We start from the raw sequence: 27917 nt of genomic DNA on the forward strand, positions 1-27917 counted from the left end.
TAGTAAGATGGGGTACCCCACCTATATGATGGTAGTAAGATGGGGTACCCCACCTACATGATGGTAGTAAGATGGGGTACCCCACCTATATGATGGTAGTAAGATGGGGTACCCCACCTATATGATGGTAGTAAGATGGGGTACCCCAACTATATGATGGTAGTAAGAGGGGGTACCCCACCTATATGATGGTAGTAAGATGGGGTATCCCAACTATATGATGGTAGTAAGAGGGGGTACCCCAACTATATGATGGTAGTAAGATGGGGTACCCCACCTATATGATGGTAGTAAGATGGGGTACCCCGCCTATATGATGGTAGTAAGATGGGGTACCCCACCTATATGATGGTAGTAAGATGGGGTACCCCAACTATATGATGGTAGTAAGATGGGGTACCCCACCTATATGATGGTAGTAAGATGGGGTACCCCGCCTATATGATGGTAGTAAGATGGGGTCCCCCACCTATATGATGGTAGTAAGATGGGGTACCCCGCCTATATGATGGTAGTAAGATGGGGTACCCCACCTATATGATGGTAGTAAGATGGGGTACCCCAACTATATGATGGTAGTAAGAGGGGGTACCCCACCTATGTGATGGTAGTAAGATGGGGTACCCCACCTATATGATGGTAGTAAGATGGGGTACCCCAACTATATGATGGTAGTAAGATGGGGTACCCCAACTATATGATGGTAGTAAGAGGGGGTACCCCACCTATATGATGGTAGTAAGAGGGGGTACCCCAACTATATGATGGTAGTAAGATGGGGTACCCCAACTATATGATGGTAGTAAGATTGGGTACCCCACCTATATGATGGTAGTAAGAAAGGGGTACCCCACCTATATGATGGTAGTAAGAAAGGGGTACCCCACCTATATGATGGTAGTAAGAGGGGGTCCCCCAATAATATGATGGAAACACAGTTGTAGATCAGAGGGATTGTCGTTGTCTTTCTATAAAGCAGGAAAAAGAGATGAAGAACAAGAGAAAATAGAAATGACCATTTTATTTATTATACAGATGAATATAACAAATCCTGCAAAGGATATGGAGAAGGGTATAACTTCAGTCAAGCACACAAAAATAATAAATCCATTTCATATTCGATTTATGTCTACAGAGGGAAAAACTAACACAAAAAAACCCACTTTTGTTTACATTGCACAATGGACTGTGTAGGCAGGCATTCAGGGCAAGAAATGTGCAAATCTAGTTTGATCAGATTATTGACAGTTGCCACACGTGGACATTGGACAAGCTTGTACAGAAGAGTCCAGAACAGTATTGTGTGTTAACATCTCATGGTTCATATCTGTACACTGACTAATTCAAAATATTGTATAAAATCCTGATAGTAACAAAACAATATTATAGCTACCTACAAAGTACAAAATATTTGTTTTATAATATGGCACTGCAGTGTTGCTGTAAACTCCATTCAGTCCGGTGTACATTTCAATCCACTGTGGCAATTCGATGGGCAATCGTAAAGGAATGTAGTCATCAAAAACCTAATAGTGAATCAACATTTTTCCATTACAAAGTGCTAAAACTACAAATAAAATGACATACAAGCGGTCAAATCCAAATGCCTATGGGTCTCCTGTTTTTCTACACAGACGCAGTCAATGGGGTGGCAGGGTAGCCTAGTGGTTAGAGCGTTGGACTAGTAACCGGAAGGTTGCAAGTTCAAACCACCGAGCTGACAAGGTACAAATCTGTCGTTCTGTCGCTGAACAAGGCAGTTAACCTGCTGTTCCTAGGCTGTCATTATAAATAAGAATTTGTTCTTAAACTGAATTGCTTAGTTAAGTAAAGGTTACTAAAATGCATTTTAAAATAGATTTTTGCATCTATCTCTGCATCTGGCCTATAGAGTGTGCCAGCTTGTAGTCATAAAAGAAGAAATGTGATGGCATTTTCTACCTCTGGTTTGTTGGGCATTTCTACATTTCTATATGGGGAAAAGAATGGGGTTCTGGAATAAATGCTGAAAATAAGGTCAGAGGTTAACACAGGCTGAGGAGCTCTTCTACATTTTGTTCTATGAGATAATGTCAGTCAATTAACATGACCATTACAAATTATGTGACATTTTTGGTCATTCAACAGACTCTCTTATCCAGAGCAACTTACAGGACTTATCAGGGTTAAGTGCCTTGTGCAAGGGCACACAGACAGATTTTTACACCTAATAGGCTCGTGGATTTGAACCAGCGACCTTTCGGTTACTGGCTCAAAAGTTCTTAACCGCTAGGATACCTGCCACCCTACGATGCATTTATGTGCTCATGTTAGTCCTAGTCCTTCATTATGAACATCTTATACAGTTCTCAGAAATAGATATTCTACATGTGTGCTGGCATATACATATAAACTCAGCAAAAAAAATAAAAGAAAGAAACGTCCTCTCACACAAATATTTTACTCAGTAGGCCACTCCCAAAACGTCCTCTCACTGTCACCTGCGTTTATTTTTCAGTAAACTTAAACATGTGTAAATATGTGTATGAACATAACAAGATTCAACAACTGAGACATAAACTGAACATGTTCCACAGACATGTGACTAAAAGAAATGGAATAACGTGTCCCTGAACAAAGGGAGGGTCAAAATCAAAAGTAACAGTCAGTATCTGGTGTGGCCACCAGCTGCATTAAGTACTGCAGTGCATCTCCTCCTCATGGACTGCACCAGATTTGCCAGTTCTTGCTGTGAGATGTTACCCCACTCTTCCACCAAGGCACCTGCAAGTTCCTGGACATTTCTGGGGGGAATGGCCCTAGCCCTCACCCTCAGATCCATTGAGATCCGGGCTCTTCGCTGGCCTTGGCAGAACACTGACATTCCTGTCTTGCAGGAAATCACTCACAGAACGAGCAGTATGGCTGGTGGCATCAGGATGAGCCTGCAGGAAGGGTACCACATGAGGGAGGAGGATGTCTTCCCTGTAACGCACAGCGTTGACATTGCCTGCAATGACAACAAGCTCAGTCTGATGATGCTGTGACACACCACCACAGACCATGACGGACCCTCCACCTCCAAATCGATCCCGCTCCAGAGTACAGGCCTCGGTGTAACGCTCATTCCTTCGACGATAAACCGACCATCCCCCCTGGTGAGACAAAACCGCCAATCGTCAGTGAAGAGCACTTTTTGCCAGTCCTGTCTGGTCCAGCGACAGTGGGTTTATGCCCATAGGCGACGTTGTTGCCGGTGATGTCTGGTGAGGACCTGCCTTACAACAGGCCTACAAGCCATCAGTCCAGCCCCTCTCAGCCTATTGCAGACAATCTGAGCACTGATAGAGGGATTGTGCGTTCCTGGTGTAACTCGGGCAGTTGTTGTTGCCATCCTGTACCTGTCCCGCAGGTGTGATGTTCGGATGTACCGATCCTGTGCAGGTGTTTTTACACGTGGTCTGCCACTGCGAGGATGATCAGCTGTCCGTCCTGTCTCCCTACAGGGCTGTCTTAGACGTCTCACAGTACGGACATTGTAAATTATTGCCCTGGCCACATCTGCAGTCATCATGCCTCCTTGCAGCATGCCTAAGGCACATTCACCCAGATGAGCAGGGACCCTGGGCATCTTTCTTTTGATGTTTTTCAGAGTCAGTAGAAAGGCCTCTTTAGTGTCCTAAGTTTTCATAACTGTGACCTTAATTGCCTACCGTCTGTACTCTGTTTATGTCTTAACGACCGTTCCACAGGTGCATGTTCATTAATTGTTTATGGTTCATTGAACAAGCATGGGGAAACAGTGTTTAAACCCTTTACAATGAAGATCTGTGAAGTTATTTGGATTTTTACGAATTATCTTTGAAAGACAGGGTCCTGAAAAAGGGCCGTTTCTTTTTTTTTCTCCTGAATTTACAAGAGTTCAATGGGGGGAAAAAAGACAACGACGGTGGGCGAGACCAAATTCATGCAATAAATGGATATTAACTCCTATCATTGTAATACTGGAACAACGGTGGAAACAATACAATCAATGGGATCAACACATATGTTGACTGCATTGTTCGGGAATGAGAATTCATAAGCTCTATATCGTATATCATAATCGTCTTCAGAAAGTATTCTCAAGTCACAAGGTATTTTACTTAACATGTTTTTGAATTTCCGGCATTAGGCCGGCATTAGGCCGTCATTGGAGGGGCGGCAGGGTAGCCTAGTGGTTAGAGCGTTGGACTTGGAACCGAAAGGTTGCAAGTTCAAATCCCCGAGCTGACAAGGTACAAATCTGTCGTTCTGCCTCTGAACAAGGCAGTTTAACCCACTGTTCCTAAGTCCGTCATTGTAAATAAGAATTGCCTAGTTAAATAAAGGTTAAGTGGAGAAAAAAATATATATTCTCAATTTAAAATGTTGATGGTTTTTTTTGGTTTTTTTTCTCTGTCTATTTCTAAAAGGATGAAATTGTTTGTTTGTTCTGTGCTGCTGCCTAGGAAATGAAAACATAGCCTACTATGTACCATAGTATTCCTTCATTTTATTAACATGTTTAACATCTTTAAAAAAAACACTGGTTCCTCTCTATATCCAGAAATGACACCTACAGCACACCGTACCAAGGCACAGGAGTATATTTGAAATGTAACCTTTATTTACCTAGGCAAGTCAGTTAAGAACAAAATTCTTATTTACAATGACGGGCCTAACACCGGGCCACACCCGGACGACGCTGAGGCCAATTGTGCCCCGCCCTATGGGACTCCCAATCGCGGCCCGGTTGTGATGCATCCTGGATATATCTGGTAGATAGAATAGGTACAATATGGTCGAAATGTCCAACTAGCTTTATATGGGTTATAGGGGCGGTTTCTGGACTTGGGACACTCTGTTCCCTATAGGGGAGAGAGGTTCTGATCGATCACACAGCCAAAGCCATGTTGTCCTCCTCTCTCCGTGAGACCCATGTACTGTATATGCATTGTGGACTGTCGAAAGGGGCAATCAGGAGCTGAACTATGCAGGCTGTTGCGTACACCAACGCTATATTGTGACCCGTGTGTCAAGATGGATGGATGTGTAGACTTGATCCATGGAACTGTGTATGGAATGGAAACAAAGGCCGTGATAATCTCACTGGCAATCGGATGCTGAATTCCAAACCGACCCCATTGCCCCTTACCCCTAGGACCTAGCAACTTCAGACTGATCTGAAAATGTAGGATAGGTGTAAACAATGTGGTAATACCGCCTTTCCTTTCCTTGAGATAAGACAGGTAGAGTTTCCAACATATTCGATCGTACTACACCAGTCCCCTTGAGATCAAAATGAAATACCTAGGGCGTAGGGTGGTAGGGGGTAGGGTGGTAGGGGTCTATTTGGGACTCAGAAGGGGTCTTACTAGCAGCAGCGTTTGTTAGAGGGAGGAGGCTGCCGGATTATCTTGAAGGACTCGTTACTGTCTAAGTCTTGATTCTCCAGGGGCGGAATCTGTTTACCTGAAACACAACACAACACAGATCGTTACGTAAGAGAGATGCAAACTATTACACTGTGATTGCTTCTCAAATGGCACCCTTTTCCTTATATAAAAAGTCAAAAGTGGTGCACTATAATGGAGTGCCATTTGAGAAGCATCCTGATTACTGTCTTAGGTTTCACAGGATGTTGTGATGGTAACTTCCTCCCTAAGAGACACTATGCTGAATGGTGCTATTCTGTCTTAGAAGGTTTCACAGGATGTTGTGATGGTAACTTCCTCCCTAAGAGACACTATGCTGAATGGTGCTATTCTGTCTTAGAAGGTTTCACAGGATGTTGTGATGGTAACTTCCTCCCTAAGAGACACTATGCTGAATGGTGCTATTCTGTCTTAGAAGGTTTCACAGGATGTTGTGATGGTAACTTCCTCCCTAAGAGACACTATGCTGAATGGTGCTATTCCGTCTTAGAAGGTTTCACAGGATGTTGTGATGGTAACTTCCTCCCTAAGAGACACTATGCTGAATGGTGCTATTCTGTCTTAGAAGGTTTCACAGGATGTTGTGATGGTAACTTCCTCCCTAAGAGACACTATGCTGAATGGTGCTATTCCGTCTTAGAAGGTTTCACAGGATGTTGTGATGGTAACTTCCTCCCTAAGAGACACTATGCTGAATGGTGCTATTCCGTCTTAGAAGGTTTCACAGGATGTTGTGATGGTAACTTATGTCTAAAACAAACAGAGATATCAAAAGATATTCACAACGCTTTACAGTGAACAAAAACAAATAACTTTGAATAGAGAGCGTAGGGATGCATGACAACAAGGGCTGTGATCAATTCAGGAAGTGATTTGATTTATAAAATAAACCATATTTTGAAATAAATAACTTCTCAATTTTCACTTAATTTTACTTCCTGAATGAAATGACTTCAATTCAAAACATTTGAACCCTGATAACAATGAATGGTAAACAAGTTGTATGTGATGTGGTGGTTGGATGGAATGACCTTGAATTAGAAACACTTACTGATCTTCTGAAAGAGCTCCTCCACATTGACAGCGTTTCTGGCGCTGGTCTCCATGAAAATAGCTGCGATGGACTCAGCAAAGTCCTTAGCTTCTTTCATAGGAACTTCCCTGTTAAACGAGACACTACAATTAGTACTGGGGTTGACTCGTCAACAGGCCTTTTAACATGGTGGTGATGTTACACTGAAAAGTCTTCCAAGTTGTTTTAACTAAACAAAAAGGTGCTCAGTCAGTAAGTGCTATTTCCTGTGTTCTGGGAATTCAGAATGACCACTTCCTAGTCAGAGAAGCAGGTAACACATCACACGGGTGGTAAACGCAGTAGAGAGCTGTACAGCGGTGAAGTACTAATACATAAGAAATACTTTGAATGAACTCAAATAACCATCTATCAGACTTCATATTGCACAGAAAACGAGGAAGGCTGAAAGTTAGTAAACTGCAGCTACTATATTAATGTAGAAGGTCTGGCACTACGTCATCTACAGTTGTACAGTGGGGCAAAAAAAGTATTTAGTCAGCCACCAATTGTGCAAGTTCTCCCACTTAAAAAGATGAGAGAGGCCTGTAATTTTCATCACTTCATTTTCATCACTTCAAGAAAATAAATAATAATAATTGATACCGGATGTCCCCCAAGTCGTTTTTGTTCCCTGCAATGGCCACAACGATGTCCTCCGGACCATGTTCTTTCAGCTCCTTCACCCATTTCTTCAGTGTCTGGAAAGAGTCCTGACAGACAGACAGACAGACAGACAGACAGACAGACAGACAGACAGACAGACAGACAGACAGACAGACAGACAGACAGACAGACAGACAGACAGAAAGGCAGACAGACAGGCAGGCAGACAGACAGAAAGGCAGACAGACAGGCAGGCAGGCAGGCAGGCAGACAGAGAGAGAGAGAGACAGGTTACACTTTACTCCAGGGCTGATGGGTAAAACCTGGCTTTTTATACAAAGCCTCATTTCTCTAGCCTGGGCCTGTATTCATAAAGCATTTCTGAGTAGTTGTGCTGATCTAGGATCAGGTCTTCATTATCCACAGCTCTGGGCTGATCTAGGATCAGGTCATCATTATCCACAGCTCTGGGTTGATCTAGGATCAGGTCTTCATTATCTACAGCTCTGTGCTGATCTAGGATCAGGTCTTCATTATCCACAGCTCAGTGCTGATCTAGGATCAGGTCATCATTATCCACAGCTCTATGCTGATCTAGGATCAGGCAGGTCTTCCCTGCCCATCTAAACTGATTAATAATCACCTAAAAAGGCAGTATCAGCACTGATACTCCGAGAAGCTTTATGAATAGGAGCCCTGGTCTCAGATCAGTTTGGCATGACAATGTATATAGGAGTTGGCAAGACAGCACAAATAGAATCGACCTGGGACCAGGCTATAATGTCCGTGAGTCCTGTGAGTTCCTTACCAGTTTGGTGATGTCATAGACAATGACAGCTGCGGCAGAGCCTCGGTAGTACATGGGGGCCAGCGAGTGGAACTGGAACACAATGACACATTAAGTTACAGTGGGTCAACAGCGTTAATTCCTTGTGGTTCATTGGCCGATACTATCGTGTTATATAACCATCATGTTTATATAACTCAGTTATAACTGTTTGGTATCGACCTGTAGATATTCATGGAACATTACCAGGCATGTAGCCAACTCTCTCTTAGCTTTAGTTTGGAGAAAAAAACCCATTCTAAGTTCAAAATACAAAACAGGAAATGCAACAATGTTGGACTAAGAGATGATGAGATAATCAAGTGATTTAACAGTGATTTAACATTAGACACGGACGATAATTAGGTCCAGGACGATACCAGTATGAAGATACTCGTTAGTATTGTGACAAGGAAACAAAACACGAAACGTATTTAACCAGTATCTATCTATCTATCTAACCAACCCACTCCTGCCCAGTCAGCATAATGGCCAGCCTACACATTTTTTTATTCACACACACACACACACACACACACACACACACACACACACACACACACACACACACACACACACACACACACACACACACACACACACACACACACACACACACACACACACTTCCATTTTACACCCCGCCCTTGTGAGTCATCAAGCCACAACAGTGCTACGAACCTTAAACCCTGATCTCTCAGTGTGTCTCAGAAAATAACCAATCACATGATCCCTTCGAAAGGATGCATCATGATACATACTTTGGAACCAAGAAGTAAACAGTGAAAAGGGTTGCCATGCCAACTCTCTCCACTTTTACCTCCTAGCAGTAAAGCTACTGTAGGACATTTGTTTTAATGAAACATAAACAACGTGGGCAGATTTGTATAAAATCCCCGAAATGAGTTTAGCTCAAGCTGGCAAACGAAATAAAATCACATTGTTATTGGTCACATACACATGGTCAGCAGATGTTAATGCGAGTGGAGCAAAATGCTTGCGCTTCTAGTTCTGACAGTGCAGTAATATCTAACAAGTAATCTAACAATTTCCCAACAACTACCTGATACACACAAATCTAAAGGTGTGAATGAGAATGTGTACATGTGAGTATATTGCGGCTTAGCGCAAGGTGCAGTAGATGGTATAACATACAGTATATACATGTGATATGAGTAATATAAGGCATGTAGACATTATTAAAGTGGCTAGTGATCCCTTTATTAGAGTGTCCAGTGATCAGGTGTCTCAGTGTAGCCAGCAGCCTCTCTGAGATATAAAGCACAAGAAGGATGAGCGACGACAGAAACAAGGGGGGTTGAGCAGTTGAAAACATATAGCGGTACCTAACCCACCCTTTCCTGTCCCGCTGTGTCCCAGATGAGGAACTTGTGTAGTTCGTGTCCACACGGGACCGTCTTGGTTAAAAACGATGCCCTGCAAGTAACACAGAACGTTAGGCCTAGCAGTTGGTCTCTCCATTATACAACTGTGAATGACAGAAGGAAATACAATAACTAAATGTTTCCTGTTTTAGAGCAACGATGGGTAACTTTGATAGGGGGGTGGGGGCCACACAAAACAAATAGAACTCATCATGAGGGGACACAGTGCCCCCTCCCTGCGAGATAAACATTTTAGCGCCCCACCCCGTGAGGGGACACAGTGCCCCCTCCCTGCGAGATAAACATTTTAGCGCCCCACCCCGTGAGGGGACACAGTGCCCCCTCCCTGCGAGATAAACATTTTAGCGCCCCACCCCGTGAGGGGACACAGTGCCTCCTCCCTGCGAGATAAACATTTTAGCGCCCCACCCCGTGAGGGGACACAGTGCCCCCTCCCTGCGAGATAAACATTTTAGCGCCCCACCCCGTGAGGGGACACAGTGCCTCCTCCCTGCGAGATAAACATTTTAGCGCCCCACCCCGTGAGGGGACACAGTGCCCCCTCCCTGCGAGATAAACATTTTAGCGCCCCACCCCGTGAGGGGACACAGTGCCCCCTCCCTGCGAGATAAACATTTTAGCGCCCCACCCCGTGAGGGGACACAGTGCCCCCTCCCTGCGAGATAAACATTTTAGCGCCCCACCCCGTGAGGGGACACAGTGCCCCCTCCCTGCAAAGATAAACATTTTAGCGCCCCACCCCGTGAGGGGACACAGTGCCCCCTCCCTGCGAGATAAACATTTTAGCGCCCCACCCCGTGAGGGGACACAGTGCCCCCTCCCTGCGAGATAAACATTTTAGCACCCCACCCCGTGAAGGGACACAGTGCCCCCTCCCTGCGAGATAAACATTTTAGCGCCCCACCCCGTGAGGGGACACAGTGCCCCCTCCCTGCGAGATAAACATTTTAGCGCCCCACCCCGTGAGGGGACACAGTGCCCCCTCCCTGCGAGATAAACATTTTAGCGCCCCACCACGTGAGGGGACACAGTGCCCCCTCCCTGCGAGATAAACATTTTAGCGCCCCACCCCGTGAGGGGACACAGTGCCCCCTCCCTGCGAGATAAACATTTTAGCGCCCCACCCCGTGAGGGGACACAGTGCCCCCTCCCTGCGAGATAAACATTTTAGCGCCCCACCCCGTGAGGGGACACAGTGCCCCCTCCCTGCGAGATAAACATTTTAGCGCCCCACCCCGTGAGGGGACACAGTGCCCCCTCCCTGCGAGATAAACATTTTAGCGCCCCACCCCGTGAGGGGACACAGTGCCCCCTCCCTGCGAGATAAACATTTTAGCGCCCCACCCCGTGAGGGGACACAGTGCCCCCTCCCTGCGAGATAAACATTTTAGCGCCCCACCCCGTGAGGGGACACAGTGCCCCCTCCCTGCGAGATAAACATTTTAGCGCCCCACCCCGTGAGGGGACACAGTGCCCCCTCCCTGCGAGATAAACATTTTAGCGCCCCACCCCGTGAGGGGACACAGTGCCCCCTCCCTGCGAGATAAACATTTTAGCGCCCCACCCCGTGAGGGGACACAGTGCCCCCTCCCTGCGAGATAAACATTTTAGCGCCCCACCCCGTGAGGGGACACAGTGCCCCCTCCCTGCGAGATAAACATTTTAGCGCCCCACCCCGTGAGGGGATACAGTGCCCCCTCCCTGCGAGATAAACATTTTAGCGCCCCACCCCGTGAGGGGACACAGTGCCCCCTCCCTGCGAGATAAACATTTTAGCGCCCCACCCCGTGAGGGGACACAGTGCCCCCTCCCTGCGAGATAAACATTTTAGCGCCCCACCCCGTGAGGGGACACAGTGCCCCCTCCCTGCGAGATAAACATTTTAGCGCCCCACCCCGTGAGGGGACACAGTGCCCCCTCCCTGCGAGATAAACATTTTAGCGCCCCACCCCGTGAGGGGACACAGTGCCCCCTCCCTGCGAGATAAACATTTTAGCGCCCCACCCCGTGAGTATTTCCTGCAATTCTGCACATTGTGGAAACTGGTCCTCAGGCCGAGAAAAAGGGGAGCCATGTGGCCCGCGCACCGCCAGTTATCCACCCCTGTTCTAGATTCACCGAGGCTCGCGCACCACCAGTTACCCACCCCTGTTCTAGATTCACCGAGGCCCGCGCACCACCAGTTACCCACCCCTGTTCTAGATTCACAGAGGCCCGCGCACCACCAGTTACCCACCCCTGTTCTAGATTCACCAAGGCCCGCGCACCGCCAGTTACCCACCCCTGTTCTAGATTCACCGAGGCCCGCGCACCGCCAGTTACCTACCCCTGTTCTAGATTCACTGTGGCCCACCCACCGCCAGTTATCCATCCCTGTTCTAGATTCACTGAGGCCCGTGCACCGCCAGTTATCCATCCCTGTTTTAGATTCACTGTGGCCCGTGCACCGGCAGTTATCCATCCCTGTTCTAGATTCACTGAGGCCCGTGCACCGCCAGTTATCCATCCCTGTTTTAGATTCACTGAGGCCCGCGCACCACCAGCTAGCCATCCCTGTTTTAGATTCACGGAGGCCCGCGCACCGCCAGTTATCCATCCCTGTTTTAGATTCACCGTGGCCCGTAAACCACCAGTTATCCATCCCTGTTTTAGATTCACCGTGGCCCGCGCACCGGCAGTTATCCATCCCTGTTTTAGATTCACAGAGGCCCGCGCACTGCCAGCTATCCATCCCTGTTTTAGATTCACTGTGGCCCGCGCACCGCCAGTTATCCATCCCTGTTTTAGATTCACCGAGGCCCGCGCACCACCAGCTATCCATCCCTGTTTTAGATTCACCGAGGCCCGTGCACCACCAGTTACCCACCCCTGTTCTAGATTCACTGAGGCCCGTGCACCGCCAGTTACCCACCCCTGTTCTAGATTCACTGTGGCCCACGCACTGCTAGTTATCCTCCCCTGTTCTAGATTCACTGTGGCCCACGCACCGCTAGTTATCTACCCCTGTTCTAGATTCACTGTGGCCCACGCACCGCCAGTTATCCATCCCTGTTCTAGATTCACTGAGGCCCGTGCACCGCCAGTTATCCATCCCTGTTTTAGATTCACTGTGGCCCGTGCACCGGCAGTTATCCATCCCTGTTCTAGATTCACTGAGGCCCGTGCACCGCCAGTTATCCATCCCTGTTTTAGATTCACTGAGGCCCGCGCACCACCAGCTAGCCATCCCTGTTTTAGATTCACGGAGGCCCGCGCACCGCCAGTTATCCATCCCTGTTTTAGATTCACCGTGGCCCGTAAACCACCAGTTATCCATCCCTGTTTTAGATTCACCGTGGCCCGCGCACCGGCAGTTATCCATCCCTGTTTTAGATTCACAGAGGCCCGCGCACTGCCAGCTATCCATCCCTGTTTTAGATTCACTGTGGCCCGCGCACCGCCAGTTATCCATCCCTGTTTTAGATTCACCGAGGCCCGCGCACCACCAGCTATCCATCCCTGTTTTAGATTCACTGTGGCCCGCGCACTGCCAGCTAGCCATCCCTGTTTTAGATTCACTGACTGGTTACTACCAGATCTATTATGACACAATCAGATGAGATAGCAGACAAAGAAAACGGTCTTTGGATATAAAGCCCTTATTTCCAGCAAAATCATCCCGACACATATTTTACTAATCTCATTTTCCTCCTTGGACAAGGAAAACAGAGAACTTGGGTTGGAGTCTTATTTTCGATTTTAGTGCAATTAAATTGAGATTCCTGAAAAGTTGTCCACAACAGGACAGGCTGAAAGCTGTCCTGTTGCTACCTATTGCGTAGAAGAAGGTATTAATGCTCTGACAACTTACCCTATAGTTGGACTAATGTTGTGGTCGAAATGGTCTTGTACAAAACGACATACAATACTAGACTTGCCCACTCCAGTATCCTGCAAAAAGAATGAAGTTGGTGAAATGCAATGTAGGGGTTGCTCTGTCTGTCTACAAAAGACAAAAAATAGATTAGACAAATGCTTGAGAAGATACAGTATGTTATTGCCAAAAGCATCATAGTAGCCTGTGTTGCTTGTTTTGCAAACCAAGGACACAATGTTTTGTTGGTGTCGTCATGTAGACCATTGTGAAGCAGGCAAGAATAACTAAGCACTTCCTGGTCACGGATTTTTGGAATCCTTCAGAATAAGAGTCTGTCCTGTATACATTGTCAATGACTAATTAGGGCAAAAATGATGGGAAATGTACACAATTATCTGTATATTTTATACTAATTATCATACAAAGAATAATTAAAAGATATTATGTGATATATTTATTATATCTTTCAAGCCTAAATGGTCAACAATGTATTTTTTGTGTACTCCTATAATTGATTGAGCTGTACATAATTGCCTGTTCGTTGTGTTGTAGTAAAAAGGTGGGGGTCCATTCTACTCAGGAACACTTCTAGTTTCCACAAAGTTGAAACCCCCAGCAGCATTGCTGCTCATTCTGCGGCCCTTAAAAGAGAGTGGCCAGGCAGCTTAAATGCAGTACGCTTTTTCCTATTAAACATACAGAGCCTTCAGAAAGGATTCAAACACCTTGACTTGTTTTCCACATTATGTTGTTCCAGTCTGAATATTCACCGGCCTAAACACAATACCTCATAATGACATCACAATAATCCCATAATGACATCACAATAATCCCATAATGACATCACAATACCCCATAATGACATCACAATAATCCCATAATGACATCACAATAATCCCATAATGACATCACAATAACCCCATAATGACATCACATTACCCCATAATGACATCACAATAACCCCATAATGACATCACAATAACCCCATAATGACATCACAATACCCCATAATGACATCACAATAACCCCATAATGACATCACAATAACCCCATAATGACATCACAATACCCCATAATGACATCACAATAACCCCATAATGACATCACATTACCCCATAATGACATCACAATAACCCCATAATGACATCACAATAACCCCATAATGACATCACAATACCCCATAATGACATCACAATAACCCCATAATGACATCACAATAACCCCATAATGACATCACAATAACCCCATAATGACATCACAATACCCCATAATGACATCACAATAACCCCATAATGACATCACAATAACCCCATAATGACATCACAATACCCCATAATGACATCACAATAACCCCATAATGACATCACATTACCCCATAATGACATCACAATAACCCCATAATGACATCACAATAACCCCATAATGACATCACAATACCCCATAATGACATCACAATAACCCCATAATGACATCACAATAATCCCATAATGACATCACAATAACCCCATAATGACATCACAATAATCCCATAATGTCAAAGTGGAATTATGTTTTTAGAAAGTTTTACAAATGAATAGAAAATGAAAAGCTGAAATGTCTTGTGTCAATAAGTATTCAACCTCTTTGTTATGGCAAGCTTAAATTAGTTCAGGAGTAAAAATTTGCTTAACAAGTCATGTAATAAGTTGCATGGACTCACTCTGTGTGCAATAATAGTGTTTAACATGATTTTTGAATGACTACCTCATCTCTGATACAATTACTGTATCGGTAAGGTCCCTCAGTCGAGCAATGAATTTCAAACACAGATTCAACCACAAAGACCAGGGAGGGTTTCCAATGGGTGGATCAATACACCCAGTCACTACAAATATAATGGTGTCCTTCCTAACTCAGTAGCCGGAGAGGAAGGAAACCACTCAGAGATTTCACAATGATACCAACTTTAAAACAGCTACAGGGTTTAATGGCTGTGGTAGGAGAAAACTGAGGATGGATCAACAACACTGTAGTTACTCCACAATACTAACCTAAATGACAGTGTTAAGAAGGAAGCCTGTACAGAAGAAAAATATTCCAAACCACGCATCCTGTTTGCAACAAGACACTAAAGTAATACTACAAAAAAATGTGGCAAAGCAATTAGCTTTTTGTCCTGAATACAAAGTGTTATGTTTGGGGCAAATACAATACAACACGAGTACATATCTCCATATGTTCAAGCGCAGTGGTGGCTGCATCATGTTATGGGTATGCTTGTAATTGTTAAGTACTGGGGAGATTTTCAAGATAAAAAAGAAACGGAATGGAGCAAAGCGCAGGCAAAATGATAGAGGAAAACCTAGTTCAGTTTCCATCAGACACTGGCAGATGAATTCAACTTTCAGCAGGATAATAACCTAAAACATATCGCTCCACATTGATCTGGTACTGGTCCTCCCTGTATAGCTCCACTGTATATTATAATTTATTTTACTCTGCATTGTTATGAAAAGGCTCGTAAGCGAACATTTCACTGTAAAGTTTACACCCATTGTATTCGCTGTATGTGTCTTAATGGTCTGTCATACCATGGATCATTTAGCTATTTGATTTACAATTTTAAGACCCCTTTAGGTATCAACATTTTTTGTATTATTTGATCAAATATTAGGCCCTAATCCATGGATTTCACATGACTGTGCAGGAGCCAGGAGCCAGGCCCAGCCAATCAGACTGAGTGTTTCCCCACAAGAGGGCTTTGTTACAGACAGAAATACTCCTCAGTTTCACCAGCTGTCCGGGTGGCCGGTCTCAGACGATCCCGCAGGTATTGTACCCGGATGTAGAGGGACTGGGTTGGCGTGGTTACATGTGGGATGCGGTTGTGAAGCCAATTGGAAGTACTTCCAAATTCTTTTTAAAAAAAAATGTTGGGAGGTGGCTTATGGTAGAGAAATTAACATTAAATTATCTGGCAACACCTCTGGTGGACATTCCTTTCGTCAGCATGTCAATTGCACACTCCCTCATAACATCTGTGGCATTGTATTGTGTGACAAAGCTGCACATTTTATAGTGGTCTTTTATTGTCCCCAGCAAAAGGTGCACCTGTGTAATGAGCATGCTGTTTAATCAGCTTCTTGATATGCCACACCTGTCAGGTGGATGGATTATCTTGGCAAAGGAGAAATGTTCACTAACAGGGATTGGAAACAAATTTGTGCACAAAATATGAGAGAAATAAGGTTTTTGTGCTTATGGAAACATTCTGTGATCTTTTATTTCAGCTCATTAAACATGGGACCAACACTTTACATGTTGAGTTAATATTTCTGTTCCGTACAAATCATAAGGAATAAGGTTTTGAAGTGTCTTTTCCATACCTCAGAAAAGAATAGAGTTTTTTTGGACACATATTTTTGGTGGCGTAAAATGACCTCCATACTTCTATTCATTTGTACCTTCAGACAAGTCACCATCGTGTTCGTAAGTGTCTCCCCCTTTTCCACAGTGGGATCATATTCGTTTTGTTGGCTAAAACCCATTCGGGCGCTACATACGTTTTCATGAGAAGACCAATCAAACACTGCTGTAGCTTGGCCACCTTCCACCTCAGATGCGGAAAGGCCGCGAGGCGGATGCGATGGATTGAGATACAGCCCATCCAAAAAGCCAGATATCTCGAGTTGAAACTGGCAGAATTTGTTATATTTTTTTACTATGTTACTTAAATTGACGCATGGGCGCGTCAATAGACTGTAAAACTCTTGAAAGGGCCACAAAGAATAGCAATCATGACCTTGCAAAGTAGAAGTGCTCCTGAGTAAAACGGACCCACCTCTTACAGCGACACAATGTACAGGAAGTTGTGTACGGTGCAATATGTACGTCCAATATGAAAAACATACTGCATTCAAGCTGTTTTTTTTTTTTTACAAATCTACTGAACATTGTGCAATATGAATGGGCTAAGTAACAATGGGATTTAAATGTGTTTTCTAAAGTGTATTATTATAATTATAATAAGAATATAATTATTAATATTGTTATTGTTATTATTATTAACAGTAGCATTATAAATAGTGTTTTGATATTTGAATAACTATCTAGTAATCATTACCCTTTAATGCTGTTAACAGCATTGTAACAACCCTGGGTTTATAAATGCAGAAATCGATTCTGCCGAACGAGCATGCTTTTGCGGCACAGTCGATAGCGCGCCGGACCTCGAGGTTGAAGGTCGAGGGTTCGAGACCCAATGCTATAATATTAATTCTGCTCTTAACGATTAGGCTTTCTTGATATTGTTAAATATTTAATATTGTTACGTCTGCAAACATTTCCTAATTAAATGTTTACGTATTTCGATCATTTGCATGATTTTTTTTTACCATCTTCATTGCGGGACTATTATTTTGAAATAAATCGCCGAGGTCACGGTCTAATTCTTGCTGTCTTCTCAGCGGTGTCATGTAGAATCTAATGGTCAGGCTACTTGTAACAACTCCAGCGGATGGTGACGTAATGGCTGCTATTTAACAGTCAGAAAAGCCATTGCAAAAAAAAAACTAAAAAAATGCAAGGTAAGGGAAATCACTCAATTGACAAGGACAACAACACAAACCATGCAGCAGTATAATAAACAACAACACAAAGTTGACAGATTACACACGGGATTGTACAGGTCTATAACTGGCCGGGGAAAGTTTATGATTAGGTTTATGTGGCTTCGCCTCCACATCTTTTCCTAAAGTAAATGTCTCTCACTGTGTAACGGTTCTTCGATAAGATAATAAGATAGAAACGGAACGGTTCTTATGCGATGTCAAATTATACCAGACAGAAAAGATTTCAAACGGCCGCGTTCTCAGTCTAAAAATATTCAGACGGACCGCAGACAAAGCATTTCCAAAGACAATCGCCAAACAATAATTTATTTCACTTACCCCAAGAAGACACACTTTTAGTTCCCGTATTGCCATTTTAAAAATCTTATGGTAATATAGGCATACTTCTTCCGTTTCTTTTCAATGTCTTTATCTCTCCATATTTGCGTTCAACGGATTTGTTCTTTAGATAAAATACAGAAACCCAGCCCCTAGACAAGACTAATGCCGCGTTCATAACAACTAGGAATTTGGAACTCGGAAATCTCAGACTTCCGACTTCAGTGCGTTCAAGACAACTGGGAACTTGGGGGGGGGGTATCTCCGACTGGGAGAAAAAAAATCGTTTTGAACTGTCATCCAACTCGGAAGCTCGGGGATCTTTTCTAGAGCTTCGACTTTTTCGACTTGAAGATCACCGACGTCATAATTTGACCTCGTTTGTTCGCCACTCCCCGAGTTCCAAGTTGTCATGAACGCACCACGATGACCATCGTCCCGAAACATAACGGAAAACAGTTGGAGCAACCCGAAACGCTCACTGTCACGTGACGGCCGTCACCCCTTCTGTTACTTTTATGTTCAAAGAGGAAGAGAGAAACTGACTGGTGGAAAAAAAAGACCCGGATGGGACAGAAAGAAAGTATAGGACAAGATAATAAATAATTTATTAACTTTCAACTCAGTAGAGGACAAGCAGTGGAGATTATAATGGAAACATTTGCCTTATGGTGATGCCAACTTGCTAATTGCGACTCAAGGTCAAGCTCTGTATATCACTGACACATAAAAGAGATGAAAATACATTTTGATTGATTGATTGTTTGAGAAGATACCATATTTGTGGGAGGTTTTTATTTGTATTTGTTAAGAGACGACCAAATAAGGAAACAATATTATTCAGTTTGACAGTTTGTTTTTCACAGTCATCACAGGAAGCTACGAAAGCCTTTTTTTTCCTTTTTTTTTTTACAATATGAAAATAATCTCATGTTGAGGATTAAACCAGTCAAACCGACCCATTTAAATAGTGGCATATTCATTAATTAACAATAACATTTCTACGTCTCATTTCAAATCCTAATAGTTTTGCTCATGTGTTTCAATGCTGTAGAATAGAACACTGTCACACTATTTATTTTACCAGGTAAGTTGACTGAGAACACATTCTTATTTACAGCAACAACCTGGGGAATAGTTACAGGGGAGAGGAGGGGGATGAGGGGGATGGATGAGCCAATTGTAAACTGGGGATTATTAGGTGACCGCGATGGTTTGAGGGCCAGATTGGGAATTTAGCCAGGACACCGGGGTTAACACCTCTACTCTCTTACTATAAGTGCCATGGGATCTTTAATGAGCTCAGAGAGTCAGGACACCCGTTTAACGTCCCATCCAAAAGATGGCACCCTACACAGGGCAGTCTCCCCAATCACTGCCCTGGGGCATTGGGATATTTTTCTAGACCAGAGGAAAGAGTGCCTCCTACTGGCCCTCCAACACCACTTCCAGCAGCATCTGGTCTCCCATCCAGGAACTGACCAGGACCAACCCTGCTTAGCTTCAGAAGCAAGCCAGCAGCATCTGGTCTCCCATCCAGGAACTGACCAGGACCAACCCTGCTCAGCTTCAGAAGCAAGCCAGCAGCATCTGGTCTCCCATCCAGGAACTGACCAGGACCAACCCTGCTCAGCTTCAGAAGCAAGCCAGCAGCATCTGGTCTCCCATCCAGGGACCGACCAGGACCAACCCTGCTCAGCTTCAGAAGCAAGCCAGCAGCATCTGGTCTCCCATCCAGGGACCAACCAGGACCAACCCTGCTTAGCTTCAGAAGCAAGCCAGCAGCATCTGGTCTCCCATCCAGGGACCGACCAGGACCAACCCTGCTCAGCTTCAGAAGCAAGCCAGCAGCATCTGGTCTCCCATCCAGGAACTGACCAGGACCAACCCTGCTCAGCTTCAGAAGCAAGCCAGCAGCATCTGGTCTCCCATCCAGGAACTGACCAGGACCAACCCTGCTTAGCTTCAGAAGCAAGCCAGCAGTGGTATACAGCTGGCAAGAATATTAGAATATTCTTCTGGTTTAATTCACATCGTTACTTATACATTTTATCTTTATAAAAGCGCAAAAAAACATCATAAGAGCTGAAAATACAGTACTTTAACAAAAATTGTACAATAATGTACACCTGTTTAGGAGAGGTGTTGGCTAACAGAGTAGAACACCTGTTTAGGAGAGGTGTTGGCTAGCAGAGTAGAACACCTGTTTAGGAGAGGTGTTGGCTAGCAGAGTAGAACACCTGTTTAGGAGAGTAGAACACCGGTTTAGGAGAGGTGCTGGCTAGCAGAGTAGAACACCTGTTTAGGAGAGTAGAACACCGGTTTAGGAGAGGTGCTGGCTAGCAGAGTAGAACACCTGTTTAGGAGAGGTGTTGGCTAGCGGAGTAGAACACCTGTTTAGGAGAGTAGAACACCTGTTTAGGAGAGTAGAACACCTGGCTAGCAGAGTAGAACACCTGTTTAGGAGAGGTGCTGGCTAGCGGAGGAGAACACCTGTTTAGGAGAGGTGCTGGCTAGCAGAGTAGAACACCTGTTTAGGAGAGGTGCAGGCTAGTGGAGGAGAACACCTGTTTAGGAGAGGTGCTGGCTAGCAGAGTAGAACACCTTTTTAGGAGAGGTGCTGGCTAGCGGAGTAGAACACCTGTTTAGGAGAGGTGTTGGCTAACAGAGTAGAACACCTATTTAGGAGAGGTGCTGGCTAGCAGAGTAGAACACCTGTTTAGGAGAGGTGCTGGCTAGCACAGTAGAACACCTGTTTAGGAGAGGTGCTGGCTAGCAGAGTAGAACACCTGTTTAGGAGAGTAGAACACCGGTTTAGGAGAGGTGCTGGCTAGCAGAGTAGAACACCTGTTTAGGAGAGTAGAACACCGGTTTAGGAGAGGTGCTGGCTAGCAGAGTAGAACACCTGTTTAGGAGAGGTGTTGGCTAGCGGAGTAGAACACCTGTTTAGGAGAGTAGAACACCTGTTTAGGAGAGTAGAACACCTGGCTAGCAGAGTAGAACACCTGTTTAGGAGAGGTGCTGGCTAGCGGAGGAGAACACCTGTTTAGGAGAGGTGCTGGCTAGCAGAGTAGAACACCTGTTTAGGAGAGGTGCAGGCTAGTGGAGGAGAACACCTGTTTAGGAGAGGTGCTGGCTAGCAGAGTAGAACACCTTTTTAGGAGAGGTGCTGGCTAGCGGAGTAGAACACCTGTTTAGGAGAGGTGTTGGCTAACAGAGTAGAACACCTATTTAGGAGAGGTGCTGGCTAGCAGAGTAGAACACCTGTTTAGGAGAGGTGCTGGCTAGCACAGTAGAACACCTGTTTAGGAGAGGTGCTGGCTAGCAGAGTAGAACACCTGTTTAGGAGAGTAGAAAACCTGTTTAGGAGAGGTGCTGGCTAGCAGAGTAGAACACCTGTTTAGGAGAGGTGTTGGCTAGCGGAGTAGGACACCTGTTTAGGAGAGTAGAACACCTGTTTAGGAGAGTAGAACACCTGTTTAGGAGAGGTGCTGGCTAGCAGAGTAGAACACCTGTTTAGGAGAGGTGCTGGCTAGAAGAGTAGAACACCTGTTTAGGAGAGTAGAACACCTGTTTAGGAGAGGTGCTGGCTAGCAGAGTAGAAGACCTGTTTAGGAGAGGTGTTGGCTAGCGGAGTAGAACACCTGTTTAGGAGAGGTGTTGGCTAGCAGAGTAGAACACCTGTTTAGGAGAGTAGAACACCGGTTTAGGAGAGGTGCTGGCTAGCAGAGTAGAACACCTGTTTAGGAGAGTAGAACACCGGTTTAGGAGAGGTGCTGGCTAGCAGAGTAGAACACCTGTTTAGGAGAGGTGTTGGCTAGCGGAGTAGAACACCTGTTTAGGAGAGTAGAACACCTGTTTAGGAGAGTAGAACACCTGGCTAGCAGAGTAGAACACCTGTTTAGGAGAGGTGCTGGCTAGCGGAGGAGAACACCTGTTTAGGAGAGGTGCTGGCTAGCAGAGTAGAACACCTGTTTAGGAGAGGTGCAGGCTAGTGGAGGAGAACACCTGTTTAGGAGAGGTGCTGGCTAGCAGAGTAGAACACCTTTTTAGGAGAGGTGCTGGCTAGCGGAGTAGAACACCTGTTTAGGAGAGGTGTTGGCTAACAGAGTAGAACACCTATTTAGGAGAGGTGCTGGCTAGCAGAGTAGAACACCTGTTTAGGAGAGGTGCTGGCTAGCACAGTAGAACACCTGTTTAGGAGAGGTGCTGGCTAGCAGAGTAGAACACCTGTTTAGGAGAGTAGAACACCGGTTTAGGAGAGGTGCTGGCTAGCAGAGTAGAACACCTGTTTAGGAGAGTAGAACACCGGTTTAGGAGAGGTGCTGGCTAGCAGAGTAGAACACCTGTTTAGGAGAGGTGTTGGCTAGCGGAGTAGAACACCTGTTTAGGAGAGTAGAACACCTGTTTAGGAGAGTAGAACACCTGGCTAGCAGAGTAGAACACCTGTTTAGGAGAGGTGCTGGCTAGCGGAGGAGAACACCTGTTTAGGAGAGGTGCTGGCTAGCAGAGTAGAACACCTGTTTAGGAGAGGTGCAGGCTAGTGGAGGAGAACACCTGTTTAGGAGAGGTGCTGGCTAGCAGAGTAGAACACCTTTTTAGGAGAGGTGCTGGCTAGCGGAGTAGAACACCTGTTTAGGAGAGGTGTTGGCTAACAGAGTAGAACACCTATTTAGGAGAGGTGCTGGCTAGCAGAGTAGAACACCTGTTTAGGAGAGGTGCTGGCTAGCACAGTAGAACACCTGTTTAGGAGAGGTGCTGGCTAGCAGAGTAGAACACCTGTTTAGGAGAGTAGAAAACCTGTTTAGGAGAGGTGCTGGCTAGCAGAGTAGAACACCTGTTTAGGAGAGGTGTTGGCTAGCGGAGTAGGACACCTGTTTAGGAGAGTAGAACACCTGTTTAGGAGAGTAGAACACCTGTTTAGGAGAGGTGCTGGCTAGCAGAGTAGAACACCTGTTTAGGAGAGGTGCTGGCTAGAAGAGTAGAACACCTGTTTAGGAGAGTAGAACACCTGTTTAGGAGAGGTGCTGGCTAGCAGAGTAGAAGACCTGTTTAGGAGAGGTGTTGGCTAGCGGAGTAGAACACCTGTTTAGGAGAGTAGAACACCTGTTTAGGAGAGGTGCTGGCTAGCAGAGTAGAACACCTGTTTAGGATAGGTGCTGGCTAACAGAGTAGAACACCTGTTTAGGAGAGGTGTTGGCTAGCAGAGTAGAACACCTATTTAGGAGAGGTGTTGGCTAACAGAGTAGAACACCTATTTAGGAGAGTAGAACACCTGTTTAGGAGAGTAGAACACCTGGCTAGCAGAGTAGAACACCTGTTTAGGAGAGGTGCTGGCTAGCGGAGGAGAACACCTGTTTAGGAGAGGTGCTGGCTAGCAGAGTAGAACACCTGTTTAGGAGAGGTGCAGGCTAGTGGAGGAGAACACCTGTTTAGGAGAGGTGCTGGCTAGCAGAGTAGAACACCTTTTTAGGAGAGGTGCTGGCTAGCGGAGTAGAACACCTGTTTAGGAGAGGTGTTGGCTAACAGAGTAGAACACCTATTTAGGAGAGGTGCTGGCTAGCAGAGTAGAACACCTGTTTAGGAGAGGTGCTGGCTAGCACAGTAGAACACCTGTTTAGGAGAGGTGCTGGCTAGCAGAGTAGAACACCTGTTTAGGAGAGTAGAAAACCTGTTTAGGAGAGGTGCTGGCTAGCAGAGTAGAACACCTGTTTAGGAGAGGTGTTGGCTAGCGGAGTAGGACACCTGTTTAGGAGAGTAGAACACCTGTTTAGGAGAGTAGAACACCTGTTTAGGAGAGGTGCTGGCTAGCAGAGTAGAACACCTGTTTAGGAGAGGTGCTGGCTAGAAGAGTAGAACACCTGTTTAGGAGAGTAGAACACCTGTTTAGGAGAGGTGCTGGCTAGCAGAGTAGAAGACCTGTTTAGGAGAGGTGTTGGCTAGCGGAGTAGAACACCTGTTTAGGAGAGTAGAACACCTGTTTAGGAGAGGTGCTGGCTAGCAGAGTAGAACACCTGTTTAGGATAGGTGCTGGCTAACAGAGTAGAACACCTGTTTAGGAGAGGTGTTGGCTAGCAGAGTAGAACACCTATTTAGGAGAGGTGTTGGCTAACAGAGTAGAACACCTATTTAGGAGAGGTGCTGGCTAACAGAGTAGAACACCTATTTAGGAGAGGTGCTGGCTAGCAGAGTAGAACACCTGTTTAGGAGAGGTGCTGGCTAGCAGAGTAAAACACTGTTATAATATAATAGAGACAGTAGATGTAGCTGGTCTGTCATAATATAATAGAGACAGTAGCTCTAGCTGGTCTGTCATATTATAAGAGCGACAGTAGATCTAGCTGGTCTGTCATATTACAGAGACAGTAGATCTAGCTGGTCTGTCATAATATATAGTGACAGTAGATCTCGCTAGTCTGTCATAATATAATAGAGACAGTAGATCTAGCTGGTCTGTCATAATATAATAGAGACAGTAGATCTGATCTGTCATAATATAATAGAGACAGTAGATCTAGCTGGTCTGTCATAATACAATAGAGACAGTAGACCTATCTGGTCTGTCATATTACAGAGACAGTAGATCTAGCTGGTCTGTAATATTATAATAGAGAGATAAGATCTAGCTGGTCTGTCATAATATAATGATCTGGTCTGTCATAAAATAATAGAGACAGTAGATCTCGCTAGTCTGTCATAATATAATAGAGACAGTAGATCTAGCTGGTCTGTCATAATATAATAGAGACAGTAGATCTGGTCTGTCATAATATAATAGAGACAGTAGATCTAGCTGGTCTGTCATAATACAATAGAGACAGTAGACCTAGCTGGTCTGTCATATTACATAGACAGTAGATCTAGCTGGTCTGTCATATTATAATAGAGAGAGCAGATCTAGCTGGTCTGTCATAATATAATAGAAACAGTAGATCCAGCTGGTCTGTCATGTTATAATTGTGACAGTAGGTCTAGCTGGTCTGTCATAAAATAGTAGAGACAGTAGATCTAGCTGGTCTGTCATAATATAATAGAGACAGTAGATCTAGCTGGTCTGTCATAATATAATAGAGACAGTAGATCTAGCTGGTCTGTCATAATATAATAGAGACAGTAGATATAGCTGGGTTGTCATAAAATAGTAGAGACAGTAGATATAGCTGGTCTGTCATAATATAATAGAGACAGTAGATCTAGCTGGTCTGTCATAAAATAATATAGACAGTAGATCTAGCTGGTCTGTCATAATATAATAGAGACAGTAGATATAGCTGGTCTGTCATATTATAATAGAGACAGTAGATCTAGCTGGTCTGTCATAATATAATTGAGACAGTAGATCTAGCTGGTCTGTCGTAATATAAAAGAGACAGTATATCTAGCTGGTTTGTCATAAAATAGTAGAGACAGTAGATATAGCTGGTCTGTCATAATATAATAGAGACAGTAGATCTAGCTGGTCTGTTATAATATAATAGAGACAGTAAATCTCGCTGGTCTGTCATAATATAATAGAGAGAGTAGATCTGGTCTGTCATAATATAATAGAGACAGTAGATCTAGCTGGTCTGTCATAATACAATAGAGACAGTAGACCTAGCTGGTCTGTCATATTACAGAGACAGTAGATATAGCTGGTCTGTGATAATATAATAGAGACAGTAGATCTAGCTGGTCTGTCATAAAATAGTAGAGACAGTAGATCTAGCTGGTCTGTCATAATATAATAGAGACAGTAGATATAGCTGGTCTGTCATGTTATAATTGTGACAGTAGGTCTAGCTGGTCTGTCATATCATAATAGAGACAGTAGATCTAGCTGGTCTGTCATAAAATAGTAGAGACAGTAGATCTAGCTGGTCTGTCATAATATAATAGAGACAGTAGATATAGCTGGTCTGTCATGTTATAATTGTGACAGTAGGTCTAGCTGGTCTGTCATATCATAATAGAGACAGTAGATCTAGCTGGTCTGTCATAAAATAGTAGAGACAGTAGATCTAGCTGGTCTGTCATAATATAATAGAGACAGTAGATATAGCTGGTCTGTCATGTTATAATTGTGACAGTAGGTCTAGCTGGTCTGTCATATTACAGAGACAGTAGATCTAGCTGGTCTGTCATATTATAATAGAGAGATTAGATCTAGCTGGTCTGTCATAATACAATGATCTGGTCTGTCATAAAATAATAGAGACAGTAGATCTAGCTGGTATGTCATAATATAATAGAGACAGTAGATCTGGTCTGTCATAATATAATAGAGACAGTAGATCTAGCTGGTCTGTCATAATACAATAGAGACAGTAGACCTAGCTGGTCTGTCATATTACATAGACAGTAGATCTAGCTGGTCTGTCATAATATAATAGAGACAGTAGATCTGGTCTGTCATAATATAATAGAGACAGTAGATCTAGCTGGTCTGTCATAATACAATAGAGACAGTAGACCTAGCTGGTCTGTCATATTACATAGACAGTAGATCTAGCTGGTCTGTCATATTATAATAGAGAGAGCAGGTCTAGCTGGTCTGTCATAATATAATAGAAACAGTAGATCTAGCTGGTCTGTCATGTTATAATTGTGACAGTAGGTCTAGCTGGTCTGTCATAAAATAGTAGAGACAGTAGATCTAGCTGATCTGTCATAATATAATAGAGACAGTAGATCTAGCTGGTCTGTCATAATATAATAGAGACAGTAGATCTAGCTGGTCTGTCATAATATAATAGAGACAGTAGATATAGCTGGGTTGTCATAAAATAGTAGAGACAGTAGATATAGCTGGTCTGTCATAATATAATAGAGACAGTAGATCTAGCTGGTCTGTCATAAAATAATATAGACAGTAGATCTAGCTGGTCTGTCATAATATAATAGAGACAGTAGATATAGCTGGTCTGTCATATTATAATAGAGACAGTAGATCTAACTGGTCTGTCATAATATAATTGAGACAGTAGATCTAGCTGGTCTGTCGTAATATAAAAGAGACAGTATATCTAGCTGGTTTGTCATAAAATAGTAGAGACAGTAGATATAGCTGGTCTGTCATAATATAATAGAGACAGTAGATCTAGCTGGTCTGTTATAATATAATAGAGACAGTAAATCTCGCTGGTCTGTCATAATATAATAGAGAGAGTAGATCTGGTCTGTCATAAAATAATAGAGACAGTAGATATAGCTGGTCTGTCATAATATAATAGAGACAGTAGACCTAGCTGGTCTGTCATATTACAGAGACAGTAGATATAGCTGGTCTGTGATAATATAATAGAGAGAGTAGATCTAGCTGGTCTGTCATAAAATAGTAGAGACAGTAGATATAGCTGGTCTGTCATATTATAATAGAGACAGTAGATCTAGCTGGTCTGCCATAATATAATTGAGACAGTAGATCTAGCTGGTCTGTCGTAAAATAAAAGAGACAGTATATCTAGCTGGTTTGTCATAAAATAGTAGAGACAGTAGATATAGCTGGTCTGTCATAATATAATAGAGACAGTAGATCTAGCTGGTCTGTTATAATATAATAGAGACAGTAAATCTCGCTGGTCTGTCATAACATAATAGAGAGAGTAGATCTGGTCTGTCATAATATAATAGAGACAGTAGATCTAGCTGGTCTGTCATAATACAATAGAGACAGTAGACCTAGCTGGTCTGTCATATTACAGAGACATTAGATATAGCTGGTCTGTGATAATATAATAGAGACAGTAGATCTAGCTGGTCTGTCATAAAATAGTAGAGACAGTAGATCTAGCTGGTTTGTCATAATA

General features: G+C 44.1%; 1 protein-coding gene across 1 annotated transcript; it reads right to left on the reverse strand.

Moving 5' to 3' along the window:
- Nucleotides 1-1006: 1006 nt before the first annotated feature.
- Nucleotides 1007-18324, reverse strand: LOC109883176 (ras-related protein Rab-31). The gene is made up of 7 exons (XM_020475218.2): nt 18130-18324; nt 13196-13275; nt 9295-9376; nt 7922-7993; nt 7114-7220; nt 6487-6596; nt 1007-5472 (listed from the first exon to the last, which is right to left on the reverse strand). The coding sequence occupies exons 1-7, from the start codon at nt 18163-18165 to the stop codon at nt 5375-5377; spliced, it is 585 nt and encodes a 194-aa protein (XP_020330807.1). The 5' UTR covers nt 18166-18324; the 3' UTR covers nt 1007-5374.
- Between the last annotated feature and the right edge of the window lie 9593 nt (nt 18325-27917).

The sequence above is a fragment of the Oncorhynchus kisutch genome, linkage group LG27 (genome assembly GCF_002021735.2).
Source record: "Oncorhynchus kisutch isolate 150728-3 linkage group LG27, Okis_V2, whole genome shotgun sequence".
Lineage (NCBI taxonomy): Eukaryota > Metazoa > Chordata > Actinopteri > Salmoniformes > Salmonidae > Oncorhynchus > Oncorhynchus kisutch.